General features: G+C 46.2%; 5 protein-coding genes across 5 annotated transcripts; 1 reads left to right on the top strand and 4 right to left on the bottom strand.

Moving 5' to 3' along the window:
- Positions 1-4: 4 nt before the first annotated feature.
- RhiXN_06911 (Serine/threonine-protein kinase) lies at positions 5-4,115 on the bottom strand (the record flags this gene model as incomplete). The annotated part of the gene is made up of 22 exons (XM_043326727.1): positions 5-223; positions 280-504; positions 571-648; positions 706-750; positions 799-939; positions 1,002-1,064; positions 1,116-1,155; positions 1,208-1,270; positions 1,320-1,654; positions 1,723-1,935; positions 1,999-2,073; positions 2,127-2,201; positions 2,264-2,398; positions 2,455-2,548; positions 2,606-2,982; positions 3,040-3,252; positions 3,306-3,383; positions 3,444-3,485; positions 3,551-3,685; positions 3,753-3,824; positions 3,880-3,916; positions 3,976-4,115. The coding sequence occupies 22 exons, from the start codon at positions 4,113-4,115 to the stop codon at positions 5-7; spliced, it is 2,895 nt and encodes a 964-aa protein (XP_043185199.1).
- A 1,038-nt stretch (positions 4,116-5,153) lies between these two features.
- On the top strand, positions 5,154-7,646 carry RhiXN_06910 (Jacalin-like lectin domain protein; the record flags this gene model as incomplete). Its single annotated transcript, XM_043326726.1, has 14 exons — positions 5,154-5,193; positions 5,253-5,311; positions 5,366-5,381; positions 5,444-5,858; positions 5,909-5,927; positions 5,977-6,033; positions 6,086-6,163; positions 6,222-6,282; positions 6,336-6,653; positions 6,716-6,909; positions 6,966-7,142; positions 7,198-7,381; positions 7,435-7,543; positions 7,601-7,646. 14 exons carry the CDS (start codon positions 5,154-5,156, stop codon positions 7,644-7,646), a joined length of 1,773 nt encoding a protein of 590 aa, XP_043185198.1.
- A 3,870-nt stretch (positions 7,647-11,516) lies between these two features.
- RhiXN_06909 (uncharacterized protein) lies at positions 11,517-12,339 on the bottom strand (the record flags this gene model as incomplete). Its single annotated transcript, XM_043326725.1, has 3 exons — positions 11,517-11,652; positions 11,700-11,965; positions 12,022-12,339. The coding sequence occupies 3 exons, from the start codon at positions 12,337-12,339 to the stop codon at positions 11,517-11,519; spliced, it is 720 nt and encodes a 239-aa protein (XP_043185197.1).
- Positions 12,340-15,013: 2,674 nt separating this feature from the next.
- On the bottom strand, positions 15,014-19,459 carry RhiXN_06908 (LATS, large tumor suppressor; the record flags this gene model as incomplete). The annotated part of the gene is made up of 19 exons (XM_043326724.1): positions 15,014-15,307; positions 15,356-15,475; positions 15,530-15,739; positions 15,793-15,817; positions 15,868-15,934; positions 15,989-16,009; positions 16,064-16,258; positions 16,305-16,336; positions 16,400-16,452; positions 16,504-16,566; positions 16,615-16,707; positions 16,764-16,919; positions 16,971-17,165; positions 17,255-17,607; positions 17,660-17,818; positions 17,879-18,725; positions 18,776-18,870; positions 18,920-19,005; positions 19,059-19,459. The coding sequence occupies 19 exons, from the start codon at positions 19,457-19,459 to the stop codon at positions 15,014-15,016; spliced, it is 3,465 nt and encodes a 1,154-aa protein (XP_043185196.1).
- Positions 19,460-20,992: 1,533 nt separating this feature from the next.
- RhiXN_06907 (F-box protein) lies at positions 20,993-22,665 on the bottom strand (the record flags this gene model as incomplete). The annotated part of the gene is made up of 9 exons (XM_043326723.1): positions 20,993-21,036; positions 21,087-21,198; positions 21,696-21,859; positions 21,907-21,968; positions 22,019-22,095; positions 22,150-22,350; positions 22,413-22,480; positions 22,529-22,591; positions 22,635-22,665. 9 exons carry the CDS (start codon positions 22,663-22,665, stop codon positions 20,993-20,995), a joined length of 822 nt encoding a protein of 273 aa, XP_043185195.1.
- Positions 22,666-23,099: the final 434 nt, after the last annotated feature.

The following is a 23,099-nucleotide window of genomic DNA, read 5'->3' as shown; positions in this document are numbered from 1 at the left end:
TTGATTAAGGATCACTCAATGAACTTGATTGAGATAACCTGGGAAGGACTAGCGAGATTGCCAGACGACTGGTGGGCTCAAGTACCAGTAGCTCACGGAGAAGCGGGAGGACCCGGTCATCACAGTCTGCAATAGCCTCTTGCAGTTCGAGCGGGGGAGTACCGCTAGCAGTGTGATCCATATATTGCTCGATGTCGACTCCTCTAAAACGAGGAGAGCAAGTCTGAGAGAAGTAAAGTTCAGATACAATCAGGCTTTTGGATGGTTCCGTATGCTTACACTGAGGATGACCATACCAAAACTCCACACATCCCCGGCTATAGTCGGAAACGCGAATGGAGCACGGGACTCCGGGCTACTATACAACGACGGTTGAGGCGGAGTTGAAACCGCCTCAGACCATTGTTGAACTGAGCTCGAGGCTGGCTGACCCGAGATGTACTGAAACCCGCAAGTAAGGTTTGCAAGCTTGGCTCGCCCATCGGAGAGAATATAAATGTTGGACTAGATATATCAAAGATACAGGACTTGAGTATGTAGTAAACTTGTCCTTTACTAAATAAACTTCACCGGTTGTATGTCTCCGTGAGCTATACTACCACCTCTATGTTCGTGGAGGTATAATATAGCAGAAGCAACATCTCTGAGCTGGTTGGCGTTGAAGAAGGGGGGTAAATAAGCAAATAAATTTCAAGACGGGCTCACAATTTGAATGGAGCGAACATAATCTGCTTCGCCTTGGTTAAGTAACTAAACAACAATCAGCACAAATACTCATGAGTGAATATACGCACATACAGACTCGAGTGTTATTCTAGGGAGAGGTTCAAATATCATATCCGGTATGTGCGTATGCGTAAGGCTAGAATCAATCCCAAGTAATCTGTGGATGAATGGATGATCAATCTGTTCCATGAGGGCAACCTCGTGTTGTACAGTCTATAAAATCGACATTCAATCTTAGCCACGGGCTTCCCAGACTCAAGCTCATTGAGAATCACCGAATAAAGGGCTTCCAAAGCATTAGCGCTACTTTCAGGACCAAATCCAGTCTTAATAACGACCTATCATACTTACTTTAGTCCACCGCTATGTCAAGATATTCTGATACATACTCTGGTGGCTTTTGAGTACCATTTTGGCGAATACGTGGCTCTAATGCACTAATGGTTTAGCTAGTGATCTTCTATAACGTATCTTCACTAACTCGAAGAAAGCCATCTTGACGCGCGCTTCTTCCAAAATCTCAGGTTTCGCATGATCGAATCTCCTGTAACAATGTGAGGTGACCTATCGTTGATAAAAACGAGCAAGCTGACCTCCAAATAGACAAATGATCCGCAACTTGTTTGCTCTCTTGTCGTGCGGACGAATCAAATCGGACTTTTCCGGCCAAGTCTATGACGCTGATTGGTAACCAGTCTATCTTTCTTCCTTCCAGTTGTGTTAAAATCTTCATGAAATCAGTTGCACTAGGTCTCTGCAGTGGTGATTGACGCCAGCATTTAGCTATTGTGTTCCAGAGTCCGTTTGTAGTCCAGGAATCTCTGCGGTAGACCTGCGATAAAGTAGCTGGCGAGTGACCATGTATAATCTCTGCTCCAGCCAGATCATCGCGATCGATTGAGCTATAGGGCTCCAGGAGCGTGAGGAGCTAGCGAGGAGAATTAGTCTATAATAAATTATAAAGGCGGTGCACCTATAAATCAAAACGTTACTTACCCAGAAGCAGACACATCCGAAAGTCCACATGTCTGATTCAGTGGTTTGTTGTGGCCTATTTGAGATGATGAGCTCCGGACTCATCCAACGGAATGAAAGTACTGATTCGATGGTCCCGGTCACCGCTGCATCAGGAGGTAGCGCTGCCAGCATCCTTCCGAAACTCATTAAACTAATTTTGGCTCTACCGCTGTCGTCGATTGAAATGTTCTCCTATCCAATAGCCGCTGTCATTATCTCTATTGAGAAGCAAAATATAAAGTGAATTATGCTTACGGGTCTCAGGTCACCATGAGTGATTGGAATTGGGTACCCATGCATATATTTTAGTCCTTCGAGAATGTCACACATCTATGACAGTCTAATATCAGTTGGTAGACACGGGTAGATTACATAGCACTTACTAGACTATGAGCAGTTGGATAAGGATCTGTGGAGCGTGTATACTCCTCCAGTACTACAATCCTTTTTTTACGATACTAAATTGGAGAAAGTACAGTGGATGAACATAAGAAAGTGTTCACTCGGTTCGATTGCGAACCTCAGCAAGAGTCCACCGATAGCAGGCCTCAAAAACAAGCCCTTCATGTGGAGAAAATCCGGAAGTAATTCCGAGAAAGTCTATAATGTTTGGGTGGTGGACGTCGTAACAGCTCGAAGCAACTTTGCGAAATACCTGCAATGGTGCTTGAACATAAGCCAAATAGAATGACCTAATGAAGGGTATCTCACAATTTCTAGGTGATCATGTCGAGTTTGATTATCAAGACTGGCATTGAGCCGTGGAACCTTTACTACTATTGGCTGACCAGCAACTGTACGAGCCCTTGAATAACGATGAGTGAGCACACGCGAATATCCCTTTACGAGATTTAATGACTACCTCCAGACGGTTGATCGTAGGCTACGAGAGCGTTCAACCAGTGTGTTAGTATTAATTTGATTCTTTAAGTCCTTAATGTCAGATGGCCAAGGTGGTATAGGCTGGTTGTCGATAGCAGTGAAAAGATCCATAGCTATAGGTGAGCTTGGAACTTCTCCACTGTGCACCATACGATTTAACTCCTCTAAGAACCCCTGCGCTGTCGGACGCCAATCCTGTGCTTGCCAGCATGAGGATAGCACGCTCCATAGGGTATCGTTAATTAGGCTGCCTCTAGGACCAGTGGGCCGGCCACTCGGAAGATGTCCGCTTTTGATTAGTTCTGCTACCATCACATCACTGCTTGCTTCATTGTATGGATGAATACGGCAGAGTATCTGCGGTTTTACAATATCTAGTTGTGTACATGCCTATTTTCAATTAGAACGACTCACTTCAAGAGCGATGCATCCGTAGGCCCACATGTCTGCTGCCGGCGAGGGTCTTGCAGAGGCTGGAAAAAGTAGCTCTGGGCTCATATATCGAACCGTGCCAGCAAAAGGAGACGAGCCGGACAAGACAACTTCACCTGTACGGTCATTAGGTTGACGAGAGCGGCCAAAATCACATATCAACGCTGTCTCATCGGAGTTTACGAGGATGTTACTCTGGAATGCATCATCGCAAGGGGTAAACATGTAGCAGCATAAGCTCCGCTCACCAATTTGATATCCCCGTGGGCAATCGGCCCTGAGCCGAGTCCATGCATGTAGCTGAGACCACGAAGTGTATCGGCCATCTATTGGAATCACCCCAATTATCAACGAATATACTCTTACAAAGCATCCGGTAAATTTACCATCTTCGTATGTCTTGGGGGTGGTGTTTTTCGTTCTAAATACTAAGAAAAAGGTGCTGAATAATTAGTAATACTCTGACGCATCCAAACATATGAGAAGCACTCACGTCCTGAAGGTTCCAGGGGCAGAGCTCACAAACAAACGATGGAAGGGGACCAATTCCAGTCATAATTCCCAAAAGCTCAATAATGTTACTCCCGCCACTCAAATTACGCCAGATTTCAAGTTCACGGGCCAATTTCTGTGTGTTGCATATAGTGTCATTTGATGAATGGAAAAAAGTGATCGCCATGTCTCGAGCCCGTTACCTTCTCAAGTCTTTCCATTTGTGTAGTTGCATCATTGTCTAAATCGAATGCCCGTATAGATTTGATGGCGACCTTTTATACGTGGTAATTATTTCCAGCTCCTTCTACTGCAACCAATTTTGTATACCTTGACCATACCTCCGTCATGCCTTATATACTTCCCACTAGGGTGAATCACGATTACCATTAACATCACAGATTCAGTGTACCTAGCTAGACTTACCTGAAGATATCTGCAGATCCCCCCAGCCCAGCCTCTTCATACAGATCTTGTCCAGTTCGGTTCACTCGGACGAGCTTTGTGATGTCGCTTGTAGCTCCCAGCGCACCCGACCATAGCGGCGAGGTGTATATTGTGGACATGGTGTCCCAAGGAAAAGGTGTGCAGCATTCCCCAAACGGACGATTAGGATGAGATCAGTCTAGGATACTTGAGTACTCAGGCGGATGAGCGTATGAAGTGCCCTTAACGCCGAGTATCCTAGTTCACCGCCGAATGATTAACGAAATTAGGAATTCAACCAATGGGGTTGGCGTTGGGTAACAGAGACTCAATTGTAGCTTCATGAGTTGATTGTATCTTATAAGACTTGTAAACTTTACGGAATGATTTTCTAAAATGCCTACTAAAGGTGAGCCGATTTGGAAAACCCTCGCATAATTTAGGCTTCCGACGTTTTACAGAGTACAAGTGTAGTGAAAAGGGCGGGGTTATTGGGAACCATTCAAGATATAGTTATATTGGCTGCATGTTGGTCGCGACTTTTATAGATTTTGGAGATATACTGCGGTTCGTTATTAAACCAAGAAGCACGCGTATAATCACGTGATACTTTTCCCCAGAAAGCCTTTGGGACGACTGGCTCATGTTTTCCAGAAGAGAGTCTGATTCCCTTGGCTAGGCACGATCACATTGTCAAATGTAATCATCTGCCCCAGGGAAACCCGGCATTTTAGAGAGTACGTTTGCTATAGTGCTGGAGAGCTCACACAGGTACATGACGAGAAGCTGTGGAAGTTCAAGCAGTGTTGAGGAGCAGGCACAAACATTCCATTTTGAAAACGTAGAAAATCCTATTCTGAAGAAAAATGCAATTATTACCTAAATTACCCCGCACGATAAAAACGCGGGTTGAATGCTTGAAATTGACCACATTATAAGCCATAACCTCAAGTCTGTCGACGCGGAGGGGTGCAAGAGCTCATGTGACTCGATCAAAGTTTTGTCATGAGTGGCTATGTCATAGTGTATCATATGGGTGGCTGAGATCGCAATCTTTGTTGTCGACCACCATAGTCACTCGCAAGAAAATGGAGGGCAATCAAAGTTAGCTATAAGCTTACTTCTTAACTCACCCAACATTTCTACTTATATTCACCGCATAGATCGTAGCCGCCACCATGGTCAACCCCGTGGCCATGGACGTAGCTCATGGGGTTCGTGGGCCCAAGTGCCGCACCAGAATGAGAACAATAATGTTTATCCATCTGATTGGGTAGAAGGATCTACAGATGCTTCGTCTTATGCTGAACTTGACGAAGCTACTCGAGAAACATTGGTAAGATGTTATAAGGTTTTAAGAATGTCATACTGACATTTAACGACGGAAAAGCTCCTTGATAAAGGATGTACGTGTTATGGGTGATTTCCAACTCGATATTTTAGTATGATCCTCTAACATTACTCTTAGATCTCTCTGGCGTTAGGGTAGATAGCAATGATGGTCCAAGACCGTCTTCCCACCGAGTAGCTCAGTGCATTTCTACCCGATCGCCCCATGTACGAGAGACCAACAACATTGACTCAGACGTCGTTTCAACGGAGAACAGACGAGAGACGAACTATGTGCACAAAGGCTGGTCCCTCTCGGCTTTATCAACTTCGGACAAATCGCCTTGGGCCGTATCAAGGATCGCTCGCAACAACCAAGCGAACTCTTGGATCCAGTCATCTACCAAGTATGTTTTGATACAAAAGCTTAGGGTTGATCTTTCAGCAGAGGACCTTTCACCGACTGTGGAGCTCAGTAAAGCTTTCGAAGAGGCCTTGAAGCGCCCCAGCCTTTTTGAAAGGTCTGAAGCTGTATATCAGATATTCGAACAGTGGTCAGTTTCATAGTAAAATGGTCAAAATGTAGAGGCTCACCTACTTATAGGGGTGATGTCATTCCTCTGGTAACCTTCTCTGGTCACTGCTGTAATTAATGATTGACCATCTTACTAGGTGTTTGATATCGGTATCTCGTTGGCAGTGACCGATTTGGAGCCCGTCGCCAGAAATGTACATTATTTCTTCGCTGGCTTCAATAAAAAACACTCTAACTTTATTATAGTACCTGAAAGTCACAGACCGGTCGTATCTGGGGCTTCACCAGCTATCGATGTCAGCCTCAGCTAGGGCATCCACACAGGTATGTTCAAACGAAGTGACGAATGCTATATTAATCATCTTTTGTCTCTCGAGCATAGGGCGGAGATCCGACTACCCTCCAGAGCGAGGATAATGTCAAAGAGTGGCTACGTAGGCCAGGTTCGCTGATCCATTCTATTAAGACAAAGCGCACTAATGTCTTGTTTCGTTAGTACCCCCACACCAATGGGAGCGAGTACGAATTATCAAAGTGACGCACCTTACGACTATACTTTCCAAGGAACTTCAATTCAGACTGAACGAGCTCCACCGATCGCTTGTGACGTACTGCCCGGTTACTACCAAAGCCATCACATCAGACGGAACTTCATTTGACGGAACCTCTCATGTGCATAACACAATCTCCAAGATCGCGTTTTACTCCGATGGATATTACATAAAATCAATATCGGTAAAGTACACAACTGAGGGCTCTCCAGTCACATACGGATCGAATAAGACGCCGAACAACGAAGTAACATTAACAGCTGGTATGGCACAAATTGCGGCTTGCCACTTTTGCATGCTTAGACTACTTTGAAATGCATTCCAGGTGAATATGTAACCGATATAATCCTGTGGAAGGATCAAAAGGGTGTCTGTGGGCTCCAATTGAACACTAGCAAAGGCATAACTTCACAGCACTTTGGATCCGATGGCGGCACTCCGACAGTTATGCGCAGTTCAGGAGGCTGCTTGTCCGCATTCTCTGGAATAGTTCAATCTGATATAATACATGACTTACGGGTAAGTAAGAGCTCTGGTGCCCCTCTGCCCATGCTAAGAATAACGGTTGGTTATAGACATTGTGGAGACACGACGTTCAAGGCTCGGGACTAGGTGGCGATAGGGAGTTTTCCAAATACTATGGCGGCGTGGCAGGAACTCCCTTTTCTGACTGGCCTTTTGTAAAACAGTCTGATACAGCTCGTATTAAATCCATCCGTATAAAATGTGGAACGTACATCGATGGCATAGAGGTAATTGATAATCGGTCGAGTTGAAAGCCGGGATATTAACAAGTATCTCGATTAGGTTACGTATGAATACTTTGGCCCCGGAGGATGTGGCACAAAATCTCAAAAGGCTGATTATCATGGGGGTTCGAACTCGGGCGGGAAGGAGCATACTTTCGTTTTGGCATCCGATGAAGATATCGTGGCTGTTCTAGGACGCTATAATAAGTATATTGTTCAGCTGTGTTTCGTTACTAACAAAGGTCGGGCTTCAATGTTTATTTGCCGATGGCCAGCTAATCGTGTAGTATTCTAGGCCGGACCAGCGATATCTTTGGTGGGGGCGACGGAGAAGACTTTAGATGCCAAGCACCCGCCACGGGTGACGGTAAGGCTACACGTTTGCACTATATATGCGGCAAAAGGTAAGCTTGGGAACGTGATCAACCTTCAACTGATTTCTTGACGGTCACCTACTATAGTGGAGATTGGCTTAACGGTATAATGCTAGCCTGGGTCCCACTTTAGCAGGTTATTGTGACATCCGGAGGCGAAGGAGCTTGTCGTGAATTGAAAAGCAAGAATGAAAATAAATTTGTTCTTCAAATACTACTCTGCAGGTGTAGTCTAGTGTTCGAATCGGAGTAAAATTGTAATGCGGTTTTCAGAAATTTTTATGATCTTCTATCGGTTGTTTCTGACTTCCTTCGTGCGTGAGTGTAATTTATAAGTCATTTAGCCACCCCGCATAACATACATCTCATGGCATTCATTCTGCCTCCTTTCAGAGACTCATGCGACCTGTGATAATTTATATTATTTTCTCTCCCATTAATATCGCCAGAAGCGCATCTATGTCAGGCTACCTTGGTGATAAGCTTGCTACACGTTTGAAGCTCCGGTCGACGCCCCCCCCCCATTATAGCAGTGACGCAAGAGCGCCCATACTAGCGCAGCGTACATGTCCATTTGACAAGTGACCTCACCCGTCCGGTATCGATTGATTCCTATCTCAATCACTTACAACCAGTTCAATTGAAGTTGGCTGCCTTTATGCCGGTCAGGTGTGGCGATAGGTATACGCACAAGACCTCGCCGTCAGTGTGGCGTACCGGACGAGCCCCTGTTCAGTCAGTCTCCACGTTTTGATCGACGGCTATGAGATCTTCGGATAGGGCGGAACTACGGTACGAGATTCTCTACGTACAGAGATTAAATCGCTTTGTGTCCCGGGTAATGAAGTTCCAATTAAAAGATTGAAGAACATGTAGTGGAATGTTTGCTGGTCCACTAGAACTCGGTCTAGATGGAGCTAATGGTTGGTTCCGACGCCTATCGCGGGAGTAAAAAAACTTATCCTCTGTCCACTCGTTCCCCGCCGGCCACGAGACCTAGACCGGTGAAGGCTGGGAACCCCCGCGGCTGCGAAGCAGCGAGGGTGGACCGGGGTGCCCGACCGTGAGTCTGGCTCGTGGGTGGGTGGCCCAAACCAGCTCTCGTGAGGTTACGGGATTTCGGGTGGGATCAAAGCGGCACGCAAAGGCCTGCCGAGGCACTCGGTGTGTACGAGGCCAGACAGTGGAGGAGGTTAGACGGCATTAAGCGGTAGTCACGTGACCCACTACATGCTCCAGCTAAGTCACTATTTTGCGTCTCCGCAAACCTCGTCAGAAAACGTCCACATCAACGGCCGACAAGCTTTTGGGGTCCTATATGTTCAGATTATAACTATTAATGATTCTCGGATAGACTATTATCAGAATATGGGGTAGCTAGGGGAGGAAGACGAACTCAAACAAGGGATGTAGAAAATGGAACGGAAAAAGTAGACTACAAATAGAAAGAGATAGGACAAGACAGTGAGCCAGTAGTTGATCCCTATTTATAAATCTACTCATATCCATAAAAATTCCGGACGGTCGCAGTGCAAGTGGGAGGATGCTAATACTCCACGGAGCTCGTGCGCACAAGAAATGTATTCATATTGAGTTTAATATCTCATAACTAGGCACTAATATACCTTCAAATTCATCAGCAAGCGATGCAGTCATAGAGCTTTCAAAACAGGTTTATGGAATCGTAGAACTTTGCTACTTGTAGAGGGCAGAATCGACTGACTGGGTACGTGCTCCAATGGATTCCCTGCATCTTAGTAAAGGACAAAGTCATTGATTCTCTCTCAAACATTGCTTTAACCGATATCGATACTCTCCTACCTCAGCTTCAATAGCACAGAGCCTTGTACTAAGTCTATGTACAGCAAGTCGACTTCATGTCAACATCGTCTCATATGGTCACATCGTGTCATAACTCTCCATTAGTAGGGGTAAAATCCACACTATCATACGGAGGCCGAAGATCCAGGGAAGGTTCTAATGGAAATTATCAGCTACGCTCTTATTGGATGTAATATCTCCCCGCCCCATTATGCACTAAATTACTTCCAAACCGTCCAGACTGGGGAAATACAGTGATCCGAAATCGAGAGTACGGGTGCTGGGGTAGTCTAAACGGGGATGAGCAGCGACGGGCTCAACTGACTTGTCTTTTATAATTACCCAGGGATGGCTCTTTCAGGCCATATTCTTGCTATTTCGTTCCTTGATTTTGTCTTAACATGTCCAAACAAACAATTTCCGTTAATTGGTGCCAGTCACTGCAACAATAATCCACGCTCCTTAACACGCAAGTGCGGATCCTCATTGCTTGGCTACAGATAAGTCAGCAACGACTGGCGTTTTCCTCGCTATGCATTATATGTAGAAACGCAGGGTGTGTAATGCTACGTTATTTATCCAAGACATAACCTTGCCTTGGCACCCTTTCTCACCGCTTGTTCCTTCGCTATAGCCTCGTTTCACTTTGTGTATCATGTATGCATTCATCGGCTACTTATTGAAGCGGTTTTCGTTATACATGCTGCTCATTCAGAGCTTACTCCGTTGTGCCAAGAAGACAACAGTATATTGAGAGCTAAATCAGGTAGTGTCCGCTATCATACCGATATCCACACCTTAGTTTGGAAATGTTAATCTCTCCTGCTGATAGGATCATGCCATATCAATGAAATCATAGACTCAACCCACTTACAACTAGCAATATCACTCTTACGCTCCGGTACTCTGGCGGTCGTGAGACACGCACGATATGATCTGTCGTCAGGTACCAGTCTGGTCTGGGCGACCCAGCGCACATATGCACCGGATGTGGGGTCTGGGGCACCTGGACGCGAGCCAGCACTCCCCCCCGAAAGGCCGACGCGACTGACGCGACTGACGCGACGCAATGGCGTGTGTTGACCAGGCACACGCCGACAGTGGGAGAGCGGCGGGTCACCCCCAAAGGCCTGGGCAACGGAATTAGGTCAATATAGACGAACCATCCATTTCCTGAAAATTATGTAATAGTTAGGAATAGTCCGTAGTAACCACACAGCTTTGAGGAGCCGCAACAACAATTCAACTTACACTGTATAAGGTTATAATGCTGAAAATCAGTGCGTGTGTTTAAGTGAGAATTGAGTTGAAATCAAGATCAATACATACTGATTTTAGCTATCAATTCTTCCATAGTCTGATTCATGCTGAGGGAGGCATACTAACATTGTAATTTTCAGACCATATCCTACTGAAAAAAGGAATCTTTTACTGATGTACTGATTTTCAGGATCTTATCACACCACAGTGTTAATGAGCCACAACGGTGGAGAAAGCCGATTGAGGGTGAGAAGCCAGTTATGGCAGACAACCCAGTTAAGGGGGAATAAGCCCAGTTAAGGGGAGGAAGGCCGGTTAAGGAAAATAACCCACTTAAGGGGAAGGAAGCCGTTTAGGGCAAGAGAGCCATGTTGGCCATGAATTAAGAAGTGATCCTTCATGTAGGCAAGGATCCCCAAAAGTCATATAAAATACATAAATGACCCTGTACATAGGCAAGGATCTCACAAAGGGAAGAGATTAAGATATTTCTTAAAAAGAGAAAGGGCGCGTCGATGGACCGAACGCGCGATGAGATGTGGTCGGCAACGACCAACATCCAATGATTACGTGGCCGCGTCACTCAGCCGTCGCATCCTTCGCGCAAGACTAGGCTCGTGGGTCTCCGCATGCTCCGGTCCACAGCCCCCAAATGACTGTAAGGTACAATTATGTGAGCAGCCCTTCAATGTTGACTGGATTGACTTGAGATGAAATCCATTGCATTCTTCCGCGCAAAATAAGTGTATATATCACAAGAACAAGAACAATTACATGGCAACAATCACAACAAGACTACACGCAGAGTTAGAAACAAAAATAATCCCAGGCTGTAAAAATTTCAAGAGGAAAATGTATCTTAGAACGACAGTATTCAGGCAGTCGTTATAGCGATTGGAGTAATTCTTCACAAGAAGCCAGATCAGAGAAATGCCAAATCGTGGGGTGGGAGGCCGTATCCTCCAAAGTCGGCAATAGAGTCGTACACGTGCTGAGGTGTATAGTGCAAACACGCCGCCGGCTCAGCAATTCCGTGTCTGATAAGTGTATGCGCCGGTCTAAGCAAAAAAAAAAAAGGATAACATAACTAACCCGATTTACTTACACGTCTTGAAGGTGCCTAACGATTGCCCACTCGGGGGCAACCACGTCTTTCAGACCCGGAACCTGGGCGCATAATAGGCCTTTGCGGCGCTTGCCCGTGTGTGCGTCGAGCTCCATTTGCGGATCGATTGAACAAGATCCAACCATGGTTTGTTGGGTGGGAAGGTAAGTATCATGCGCATTTCTGTGCGTGATACATCCACCGAGTGAGCGCACTATCTTCAGATTCTTCTTGAAGAACTCATTAGATATGATGTAGTGGCGCACCTGTCAACAATAGTTATTAATGTACTTTAGCCTCTCGTAATTGTTCCAATACTTACCAACTCTACCCAAGTCACTTGTTTAGCATCAAGACACCTCTTGCATTGAAATTCGGCACTCATACCAACCAACGAAAGGTAGGATGCGGTGGTTATGTGTGTTGATGCCATGAGATCACATGCAACCAGGTGGGCTTCCAAATAAAATTTGTACCTGCTGAGGTTTGCATCTGGCATACGCAACACCGAATTAGGTTTGAGGGATAACGAGGATGCGATGAGGCCGTTGTTGCCGAGAATTTCGCCGTAGGTCATTGGAATTGGAGGTGAATGGTTCTTCTCGGTATCGTAAAAGAATATATCGCCTTGTAAAAGCATTTTATGCGCATCTGTATAATTCAAAAGTGAGCCAGCCGTGCTTTCAAACCGGAGTATCGTCGGTTGAATAAGGGGGGCTTGTACACGTGATCCTTTCTTGTCTTGCACCAGCTTTGCAAAATGGGATTCGATCCCACGCTTCCACTCAACTATCAATCCCTTGATGGTCTGTATGCTCTCCAAAGAGAGCAAGCATATCCTCCTTGGTGCAATGCATCTTCCACAGGTCTCTAACAATAGCCCAATCGTGCATATGTATGAAGGACGGCAACGGTGGGTGATATGAAGATGGGGAGGTATAATCCCACATCGATGACTGGCGGTGACGGATTGAAAAATTAACAGGCGGTGAGAGTTCCTCCAATAGTTCGCTGAGCTTTTCTGATAGGGCTATTTCTCTATCTTTTGCACGATCCCGTTCAGAACGCGCGGTGCGATCTTCCGTCAACAGAAGTGTGAGCTTTGATTCAATATCTACCCAATCTGATATTACGTGAGCAGGATTTGGTTAGGATATAAGCATGCGACTTGCCTTTGTTGGTCGAAGGATCGGTCTGACAGACCCACTTGGCCCAAACCGAGTTCAGTTGCGTGTTGGTCAGCAACCTTGATATATCATCATGAGTCTAACCCCTCTTCTCCAAGCAATGTTGGGTCCTATAATAAAATAAGTACTATTTTACTTGATTTGGCTCATTATTCCTACTCTTTCTGGCGGATATATATGCCATCAACTAATTCGCGCGCTTGTGCGAGTTTTGGAAAGGGGCTGATGGTCTGGATAAAATTGTAAGCAAGTCGACATAATACACCAAGCTGTACGCTCACCTTGGTGTGTTGTTTGATTTGCTTGCAGTGCCGGTTATGCAATGATCTTCGAGAAGGCTACTGCTCCGTGAGCTGTAGGCCAAGTTCCCTAAGGAGGAGCATAGGCGAGGCCGCAAATAGGAATGATTTTATGAAGCTTACATTCTCCTTCCTTGGTTCCATGACTATTTTCTCCCTCCTTTACAATATTCGCGTTGCTAAGGCACTCAGTATTGGGAGCCTGGATGACGGTCATGTAATGACGCATACCTGGTTCTTGAATACATGTCTTACTGGGTTGAATAAATGGACACAAGAGACAGGGGGCGGGCGTTGGAAAAATTGGGGTAGAACATAGAATGCCAAGTGGTGAGCGCATGGAGTTATATATGTCTACGGATCATACAGGGCTCGGTCAACTATAAACCAATCCGGCTTTTTACGTGGTTATGCTGTGGAGAGCCTTGTTTTTTGAGGTAAGTATTTCCAAATATGGTTGAGCTCATCGGCCAAGGTTTATTGTGCGCTGAGCTCAGCCCAATCGATTGCTTCTTGCGATCATAAAGGCTTGATGTTCGGATGTACATAACAATGCATTTGCGCCAATAATTAACACAACGACGTGCGACTGCTGTCAGTTGAGATAATTGGAACATTGCAATCACGATTATTATTGGCTTCTACACATGTACCACGCATACAACTCATTTTTGAATCCATCAGTGGATAAAACTATACCATAAACGATATGTTGTTCCCCTTGTTCTGAAACCTATATGCCTAAAAGTAGCAATGAAATCAGGTCACTACTCTTGCCACCCAGATTACTTTGGTGCGTTCTGGATTTTTTCATGCTTCCCCTACACCGAGCCATGTGTCGCCACCCTGGAGTTGCCCGACCAGAAGGCCTCAGAGAGATCCTTGTAAGTAATAGGTACGTCCTTAGTGGCTTGAAAGCATTTCGCGCTCCTTCGATATCTCCCGTCGTGTTTCGTGCCCTCATTTCAAAGCCCGCATTTGCTTGTTCCCTAGATCATCCCTTTTTTTTTTTTTTTTTGTTTCCAAACCCAGTTTCCGTATCGTGCTGTGGCAAACGCACATGTTAGGCTATCATACCAAGGCAAAACTCAAATGTCGAGTTTACTTGATTGATCGTGCCTACGATAACATACCATTTGACTCCCTTCGTGCTGAATTAATACATGCGTGTAAATTTAGAAATGTAGAGAACGCGACGAGAAGTTCGTCCCAGTATATCACTGTGGTGTGATAAGATCCTGAAAATCAGTACATCAGTAAAAGATTCCTTCTTTCAGTAGGATATGGCCTGAAAATTACAATGTTAGTATGCCTCCCTCAGCATGAATCAGACTATGGAAGAATTGATAGCTAAAATCAGTATGTATTGATCTTGATTTCAGCTCAATTCTCACTTAAACACACGCACTGATTTTCAGTATTATAACCTTGTACAGTGGCGTACTTGCACCAGCCTGAGGGAAAGATAGCTGTGGTTAACCATGATCGACTTCTGCGCCCGCTAACAACAGAATAAACCCCTAAAGTTGGCTGGCACACTGTTCACGAGAACATAATTGACGCTTTCAGTATCTACGTGGAATCAGACGAATACATATGCGCTGGCGAAATCCGCTTTCACCAGGCTTAGAGCGAAGCGGAGTTCAATTGCTGTCGGATCACACGTCGGCGTTAAGTGATTGATGACTGCAGAATCTTAATCTCATAACCATGAGTTACATGGATTCATATCATTATTTTCAGTGCAACGTATTACGAGATCAGACTCGGGTATCTAAACTACTATAAACAAAACAACAACCCACTAGTAAAACTTTTATAGTCCGAATTACATGGATATAGCTCTTCCGCGCCCGACGGTTTCCTGTTCCCTAAGGGTCGACCGGCCTCTTTGTTCATCATCTCCTCCATGTGCTGCAGGGACTCGTTTGGCGTCGTTATCCTCAAAAGGTTTGAGGATAGCATCAATAGTGGTATAGCTGATCTTGCGCGGGCTTTTGTGTGTAAAACCGGCGAATGCAAATGCCTTTCGGGTCTCGAGGATGTGGGCACCGTGTACTTTGTGTCGTAACATTGGGTCTCGTGTTGCGTCTGGGGGAGCACCGTTGGCTGGTGCGAGGGGCTGGATAATGTCAGAAAGAGGTGGAGAGCTCTCTTTGACAGCACCTACCTCGGGTGCGATTTCTGTATCGAAATGCTTCGTATCATCTGGGCGCTGTAGTTCGGGCCTGAATGGCGCCTCTTGTTCATGTATGCGTGCAAAATCAATGTCCCTGAACCATGGATGGGCCTGTTACAATAGATCAGCTGAAATAATTGATACTCCGAAGGTAGACCATGGTACCTTGATGTCATCCGCCCCATCTAGGCTACCACCGAGGAATCCACTGCGCCGGTTCATCCCTGGCGGAAGTCCACCTTGTGCTCCAATACGATCCTCTGGTTCACACAAAAGGCGTGCCATCAAGTCAACACCTTCACGAGATATTTTTGGCCGAGGCGGGAAACGGAGGGATGTTCGCCAGTTGAGGATCTTCTGACGCGTAACGTGGCGCTATTAATGAAGTTAATAATCGTGGTTGCTAATGAAAAAGCAAGATGATATACCGAATTGCTGACGAATGGGGGATAGCTAGTATTGAAATCAGCTTCCCATTCTTTCATCTAGTACATTTCACTTACCCGTACAAACATTCGAACATTATAACACCCAGGCTCCACCAATCACAAGAGAAGGAATATCCTTGACCTGGACAAGACAAACTGTGAGTTTAACACTCATCAATGGAGCTTCTGGATATACCTCGAATAACCTCTGGGCTCACTAATCGAAGCCTACATCAATTATTGTAACCTGAAAGAGGTCAATACCACTCACTATACGAGTTCGTCCCGCAAACCGAATACGCTAGCTTCTTTCGGTTTTTCTCGCGCCAAGTGAACACACCCTCACCTCCCATCACACGATCAGCTTCAAACTTGTCCATTCGACGGTTCTTATGAGTACGAGTCTCTCCATCTTCCAGATCAATACCATGTTTGTGAAGTAGATCCCTTCGCTGTTGCTCATAGTCTGAAGAACTTCAGTTTTGGGTTTAGTAAGGATAGTCTCAACTTACAAGATGTATCATGCGCCCAGTGCAGATCAGTACTATCCGGGGGATAAATTTAATCATCATAAACCCTGATTGACATGTTGATCAAGGCCACTCACGCCAGCCCAAAATCACTCAGTTTGATGTGCCCATTGGGGTCAAACAAGAAGTTCTATAACAAAAAATCAGGATGAAAGCAAAATATGTCTGAGAAACGACTAACATCAGGCTTGATGTCTCTGTGAATAAACCCTTGCTTATGACATTGCTCGATCGCAAGAATCATCTATTTCTATGAGTACTCATTCCGTCCATCTAAATAGGACCGACCAACCTCGGCAATGTAAAATTTGGCAAAGTCCTCTTCAAAAATATCTTTCTCGATCAACAAATTCAATAGATCACCTCCGCCCATAAACTCGAGTACCTATCGGGGCAGACAACTCAGAACCCAATTGGATCTCCAAAAAGCGGCAAACTCACAAGATACAAATGGTCCTGGTCCTGGAAGCTATAAAATAGCCGAACGATCCAGTCCGCTCCAGTCGGACTAGATACGAGCGCTGCTCCCTTGAGTACATCTCGCTCCGCGCGCACATGTCCTTCTTGGCCTTTGCGAAGCATATCGACTTTGCGCATCTGGGTCCCCCATTCTCAATTTAATTTCCTAGTCGTATATACCCAACCTACCTGCTTCATTGCGTAGAGTTCCCCGGTATCTTTCTCCTTCACGAGACTGACAACACCAAAAGCTCCATGCCCAATCGTCTTGAGCTTGACAAACGAACGTTGATCAACTCGTCGCCGTCGTTCGCGAAGGTAAGCGGTCTCATTGGCTCGCCATCTTGCACGGAGCTGAGTGCGCATATGTTGGGGAATATTGAGCTGATAAGATTGGTGACGGTCGGTTAATACAATAAAGCGTGGAAATAGTGGAAATCAGAATAAATAATAGGTCAAGGCACCAAACATACCTGTTCCATCTCGGCCTCCATGGCCAGACGCCTCTGCTCTCTGGAAGGCGGAAGTCGTAGCAACGGGAAATATACATTCTCAAAGTAAATTTTTGCCGAAACAGCCTTATCGAGCGTAGTAAGCGATGGTCGGAATAGTTTAGAGGGAGCTGGATATGAATGATTTGATTTAATAGATCCCCAATGAGGTAGAGAATATGTCAGGATAACGAAGCCAATGATAAGATGGTAATACTGACGATTGACATTTGGCCCTGTAGCCCACTTATCTCCCGTTCCTCCAATGATCGAGTTTGTAAAGCCACGAGGGACACCGATTCCGCCACTATTGGTACCGGGTGAATTAGCTATTTCTGCACAAACGATTAGATGTCAAAATTGGAGGGTACGAGGAAAGTGTCTTACCCGCGTCCTCTTTGATAGCAGTTGCCCCCCAGGCCCCCGGAGTAGGGGCAGGAAGGGGCGTACCCTCAGGGTGGATTCGAATTGTTCCAGGTGTCCCAGGAGATCCAGGAAGACCCGATTTTGGAGGCGAACCAGGTAAGCCGGGGATAGGAATAGGACCTCGAGGCATATCAGTCAATGTACTCGGGGCCAAGGATAATGAGGATAAAGGGTACGTACTAGCTCCACCATTCACGCCTCTCATTAGCTCATTCGCAAACATGGCCAATGGGTCTTCAGGAGCTCCGATTGCACCACCGGCAGGAATAGGTAACGGTCGTGATGTCGAACGTTTGAGAGGCATCGTCGCTGGTTGGAACTCACGCTTGGGCGTTACGGGAGTGATATCACGTTTTGGGGATATAGGATAGCCCAAGTCGGCGCGCTTGGGTGGTGTGGGTGGCGGAAAGTCTTTGGGTGGAGTTGCGGGGGCAAAATCTGGTTTAGGAGGTGTCGTCGGTAGCCAGGGTGTATGTTGTGGAGTATATGGTGTAGCTGGTTGCGTCGGGGAATACGGCACAGATTGCGCTGGAGAATATGGTACTGCAGAACTGTCGCCAGGTGGCCTCGGTCCCATCGGTCGGTCTGGAGATCTAGGCGGCACGGCAATTCGGCCAGGAGATCGGGGCTGGGGTGGATTCCCAGGGCTCCTCGGCCCGATCGGATGCCCAATTCCCACGCCTTCCCTGCACACAAGTGGGCTCGCAACCATTTCGACCTGACCTAGGTCGGGACTAACAGTGGCTTGAGCCTGCTTTGGTGGATGTGGTACGATGGATCGACCCTTGATCGTGATCTCACTGCCTTCGCTCGTATGACCAGCTTTAGCGTCAGTTGATTCTTCTCCAGAGTGCTCGTGCTGAGTTTCGAGTGGCGGACTGAGCCCAAGTCGGGAGTTGGAATTCGCAAGGCGGGAATAGGTCTTCTCAGCTCCAGGTGTCGATGGCGCGACAGTTGATGTGGTTAATGTGGATGTGGACATGCCATTGACCACACGAAGCACTAGAGCGCTAGCCGAGGATGTAGACTAGGATATGATAAACACAAAATACCGATCGCTATAGATAAGATACGTACAGGAGTAGCATCCATTGCGTGCATTACCTCCGCCACAGCTCGTTCTTGCTGCTTAGAGCGAATTTGAGTCTTGATCGGTTGAGCCCAATTTGGATCTACCAATTGGCCCATTAACACAATCTAGGATAAACATAGCCCAAATACCTACTCCTAATTTTCCTATTCCATCTGGTCCCCACCGACTCAGCAATGCTTCGGCCTGATCTGCGTCAGAGGCATGGACCAGATGACTCAAAATTCCCTATCAGACTAGATTGTAGTCATTTAATTCCAAGCGACTCACACAAACCCCATCGGCCGAGATACCATATCCTTGCTTATCCTACGCTTGCCTTTGGGTGAGGCTAGGGTAGGTGGCGATACAGCAACTCCGGTTGAAGGGATAAACGTGCCTCCAGGTGGAGGAGCGGGTGGGGGTCCTCCCATTCCTATGTCCTCGTACCTCTGCCCCGGCACTAGCTCGTCATGCGGCCACATATCATTCACCTTTCCTCTTCTCGTCCCAACCCCCACACCGGCAGTACCAGGGACCAATGAAAGCAAGTCATAGAACCCACGATGAACGAGCGTCGAGTTTCGGTGAGAGTTCACAGTTATTGGGCTGGCCATCGCCGGTGCAACGTTAGACGCCGGATAGGGCAGACGAGACGACTGCGAGTACGGAAGGCGAGACGACGAGGGCATGATGATAGCAGGAGCCGACTGCATTTTATTTGGATTTCATCTATTATGGGTCTTTCGCTTAGTGCAAGCCCGGTCGTCGCCATCTAGAGTAATTACCGAATAGGGGCTAGATGAACGCATCGGTTGCCTGATGGAGGCATTCCGAAACACGCCCACGAGATGTCGGCGCTTCTCTATCTCAGGTCACGTGCCATTCTGGTCCCTAATGGAGGTCGACACATATGCTCATAGAATGTGTTCAGCTATCCAACAGTGGCAAAACGAACACTTGGTAAAAGCACAGCGCGAAAAATGAACCATAAATTGTACCAATTTAGGTCATACCAAAGAGCTTCACTCTCGTCATGAGTAAAGAGTAGAGGCCGTCTAGATATCAAAATACGAAAAATCGCAGGTCATTATATAACTTTCATTTCAAGCTTAGGTGACTCATCGAAAAGGGCTATCGGAGCTGGACTGGGCTCACATGATAAACGGAATGGTTGCCCATAGAGACGTGCTCAAGTACTATATCACTTGATAAACTCGAGAGGACAATTAGAGCTACACTTGTCTTGGGATATCACGTTAAGCTCCATCTCGAAATCTTTAATGTCAATACTAAGTGTGACTTCACTTTCTATATAAATCCATCCGGTGGATATCGATACGCACCTCTAAATCCATAAATCTGTTGGATTATCTGTTATCCTCCTCCATGATCATCGATTGCTCTTTTGACCAGGTTGTGCTTATTATCTTGTCATGCCAAGCAGTCAACAAAAAATGCACAGAGCTAGCTGCATGACAGGATAGATGGGTGATACTTCTGGGTGCCAATCAAGCTAGCCCCCAATTATATTCACAAGGAATGATTAACTATTTCTCCGATCGTGTGACCATATCAGGTAAACAAGCGGAGATATTCGTGCTCAAGTCATAGTTTTACAATCAAGTCCAAATTCACGTATTCATTCAGTGGGGTTATCTAGTCGATAGACCTTCAGTTGTTTGTGTTCACATCGTTCCTTCAACCTTTGGCTTCGACATCAAGGACGCAGTGCAATATCCCCAGCTAACTGGAACCTAATGGTTAATATTTAGCCACGGTGCTTCGGGAAACAACAGTCATCCGCGATGGAAGAAGCAGAAGGCGCGTGTAGGGCACAATTTCCTTGTTCTTCCTTGGTAAAGAGCTTGGCCGAGCCCGACTCTAACCATGTCCGCAAGGGGAACTGATACTTAAAGCGATGCCTTGGCCGACAACCTCTCTGGCACGATCATGCCGGATACCTTAATATAACTCAATTTGTGTCTTAACTCTTGTAGACGTCACGACCTTACCACAAAAATGCCGAAGAATGACTACTCAATGGCAAATGGCTTGCCCCGGACGCAGAGGCGCCGACCAAATGGACATCGTTCGCGTTCTATTCAACTTCAGTACGGCTTCTAGATAGTTCCGAAGAAGAATTGAGGGATTGACCACCGCAGAACCTCTGACAAACATACCAAGCACTACATGCTATCATCGGCGCGCATGTATCCGATAATCTATGCCCACTTACATTCAATCTTTCCCGGGTTGAGGTTTAGGCCTGTGCGCATTATTATAGCAGCAAAATAGACAGCGCATATATACACCTACCGAGCACGCTGAGCTCCCAATAGATTTGATCACCATCCACAACAAGCTGACCGTGGGAGACTGGAATAGATCTTAACTCTGAAACGGGGAAAGTGTCGAGCTTCTCTGAAGCCTACAGAATGAATCGCAAATTGTTTCATCTGTCTCGCTGATTGGGAGCATCAAGGACGATAGCTACCCGCCATTGGTGCTTGGGAAGCAGTCAGTTTTTCGTGATCTTCCTTATACTTGTGATTCAAACTTGCCCTTTTTCTAGAACCTGAATCCCACGCTGAAACGAATGCATGTGGCGAACTATGGTCATCCCTGTGGAATGTTGTATAATCGCAATGAAATGAAATTTGGAACTCGTGATGTTTTGCACATTTGTGCGAGGCGTGATACTTTCTACACAACGGCTCAAGGTAAAGTCACAATACAACGCATGCGAGTGGAACATTCACTCATGGGGCACGATGCCCAAACCGACCTGCGGCTAGTGCGGCCCGATGGGTCACTGTATTTCCATAACCTATACCCCACTAATGTCACGTAGAAAAACAGACATCTCTCTAGCGTACTATTGTCTAGGTCAATTTCAGGTTGATTCAAGATTCTTATGAGACCCACCAACACCCTTTCTACCAAGTTATCCCCTATCTGTCCTATCTCAGACCGTATTTCCTTTCGTGAAAGTTGGCGTTGATGCAGCTCCTTATACCAGGCCTCCATCGCCTCCTTATCACGTCTTAGGCACGTCTTTGTACAGCAGCCGCCTCCCTTTAGCCTAGAGACTACATGTGTTCAGAAGGCCCCCGCGGCCTGACACAGACATACTTACTAGGCGACTGCGGAATTAGTACTCCGACTACTTCATCTTTGATGTCTTCGGCAGCGACAATGCTATTCGGAGTAAGTCACTCGAGTAATCTACCTTCTATCAGCTGACTCACTTTTTTTCGATGCAATCTTGGCATAGCCGGGTATTTAGGTACGGATCCATCGGCTCCGAGGTACTGGTACCGCACACCTATACGAATAACTCTTAATGCTGTTTTCTTCTTATGAAGCCCAAGACACTTACAGTGCAGTGGTGAGAATATATCAGTGCCGCATACTGCGGCTCAGACAGGTCTTTTGGGCACGATGGCAACCCTGGTACATTCTCGATAGATGCACGCCATACGTTTAGGGTAGCGGCAGTGGGGTTCATCAGAATTCGACGGAAGAACTTGCTCGAGCGCGAAAGCGCCAGTGTATCTGGCAATGCGAGGTACCCTAATACCTGTGAATCGTAGAACGCGGAAAATGCTGTGAGTTTATGACACTCATCGGCACGAGACCTACCTCAATAAGGATTTCGATAGGTAATCCAATCACTCCTCTTAACGCCCCTTCTAATTCGTTCAGCGAGTCTAATTATAAATTAGCTATAGCTAGCCCCACTACTGTTAATGTCCCACCTGTAACTATAAGCTCCGAGCCATCGTCTTTGCTTGATTTTCCAGGTTCTTCTGTAGGGTTGGCTAGCTTAAATCTGGTGAGTCAAACTGATCGTGAGCTACCCACCATTCTGAGCGTAGGTCAGTAGCTCTTTCATATCTTTATGAAACCCCACTCTATCGGTGCTGTCGACGCCGCTAGATTCTCCTATCCAAATAGTCCCTCAGTTAGTTCAACTCCTAATAGGTCGTTTCGACTGGCATGTATTTCTAATATCTACTCGACGAACTCACAACTATCTTGCCAGCTGTCAACAGCCTTCGTGGTAGAAACGTGCTTGAGTGACACTGGTGCCAAAGTCACGTGTCGGCGATTACGTACTAGACCTCACAGCACCACGAAGTGATTTGCTGCTCAATCCCCTTCGACAAAAGTCTGAATAAGTATTGTCATGCATATAAATTATATATCCTTCATCTCCAGTCGGTATACATTGGGCCTTTAGCTTTATCGTGGCCTCCATGAGTTTGAGGCGATTAAATAAATTAGCATTTGGCAATTGCAATTCATTCACGGTCGCAAACTTCTCAT

This window comes from Rhizoctonia solani, chromosome 13 (assembly GCF_016906535.1).
Source record: "Rhizoctonia solani chromosome 13, complete sequence".
Classification (NCBI taxonomy): domain Eukaryota; kingdom Fungi; phylum Basidiomycota; class Agaricomycetes; order Cantharellales; family Ceratobasidiaceae; genus Rhizoctonia; species Rhizoctonia solani.
The sequence above is the reverse complement of the archived record's forward strand: the minus strand, read 5'-3'. Positions and strand labels throughout refer to the sequence as shown.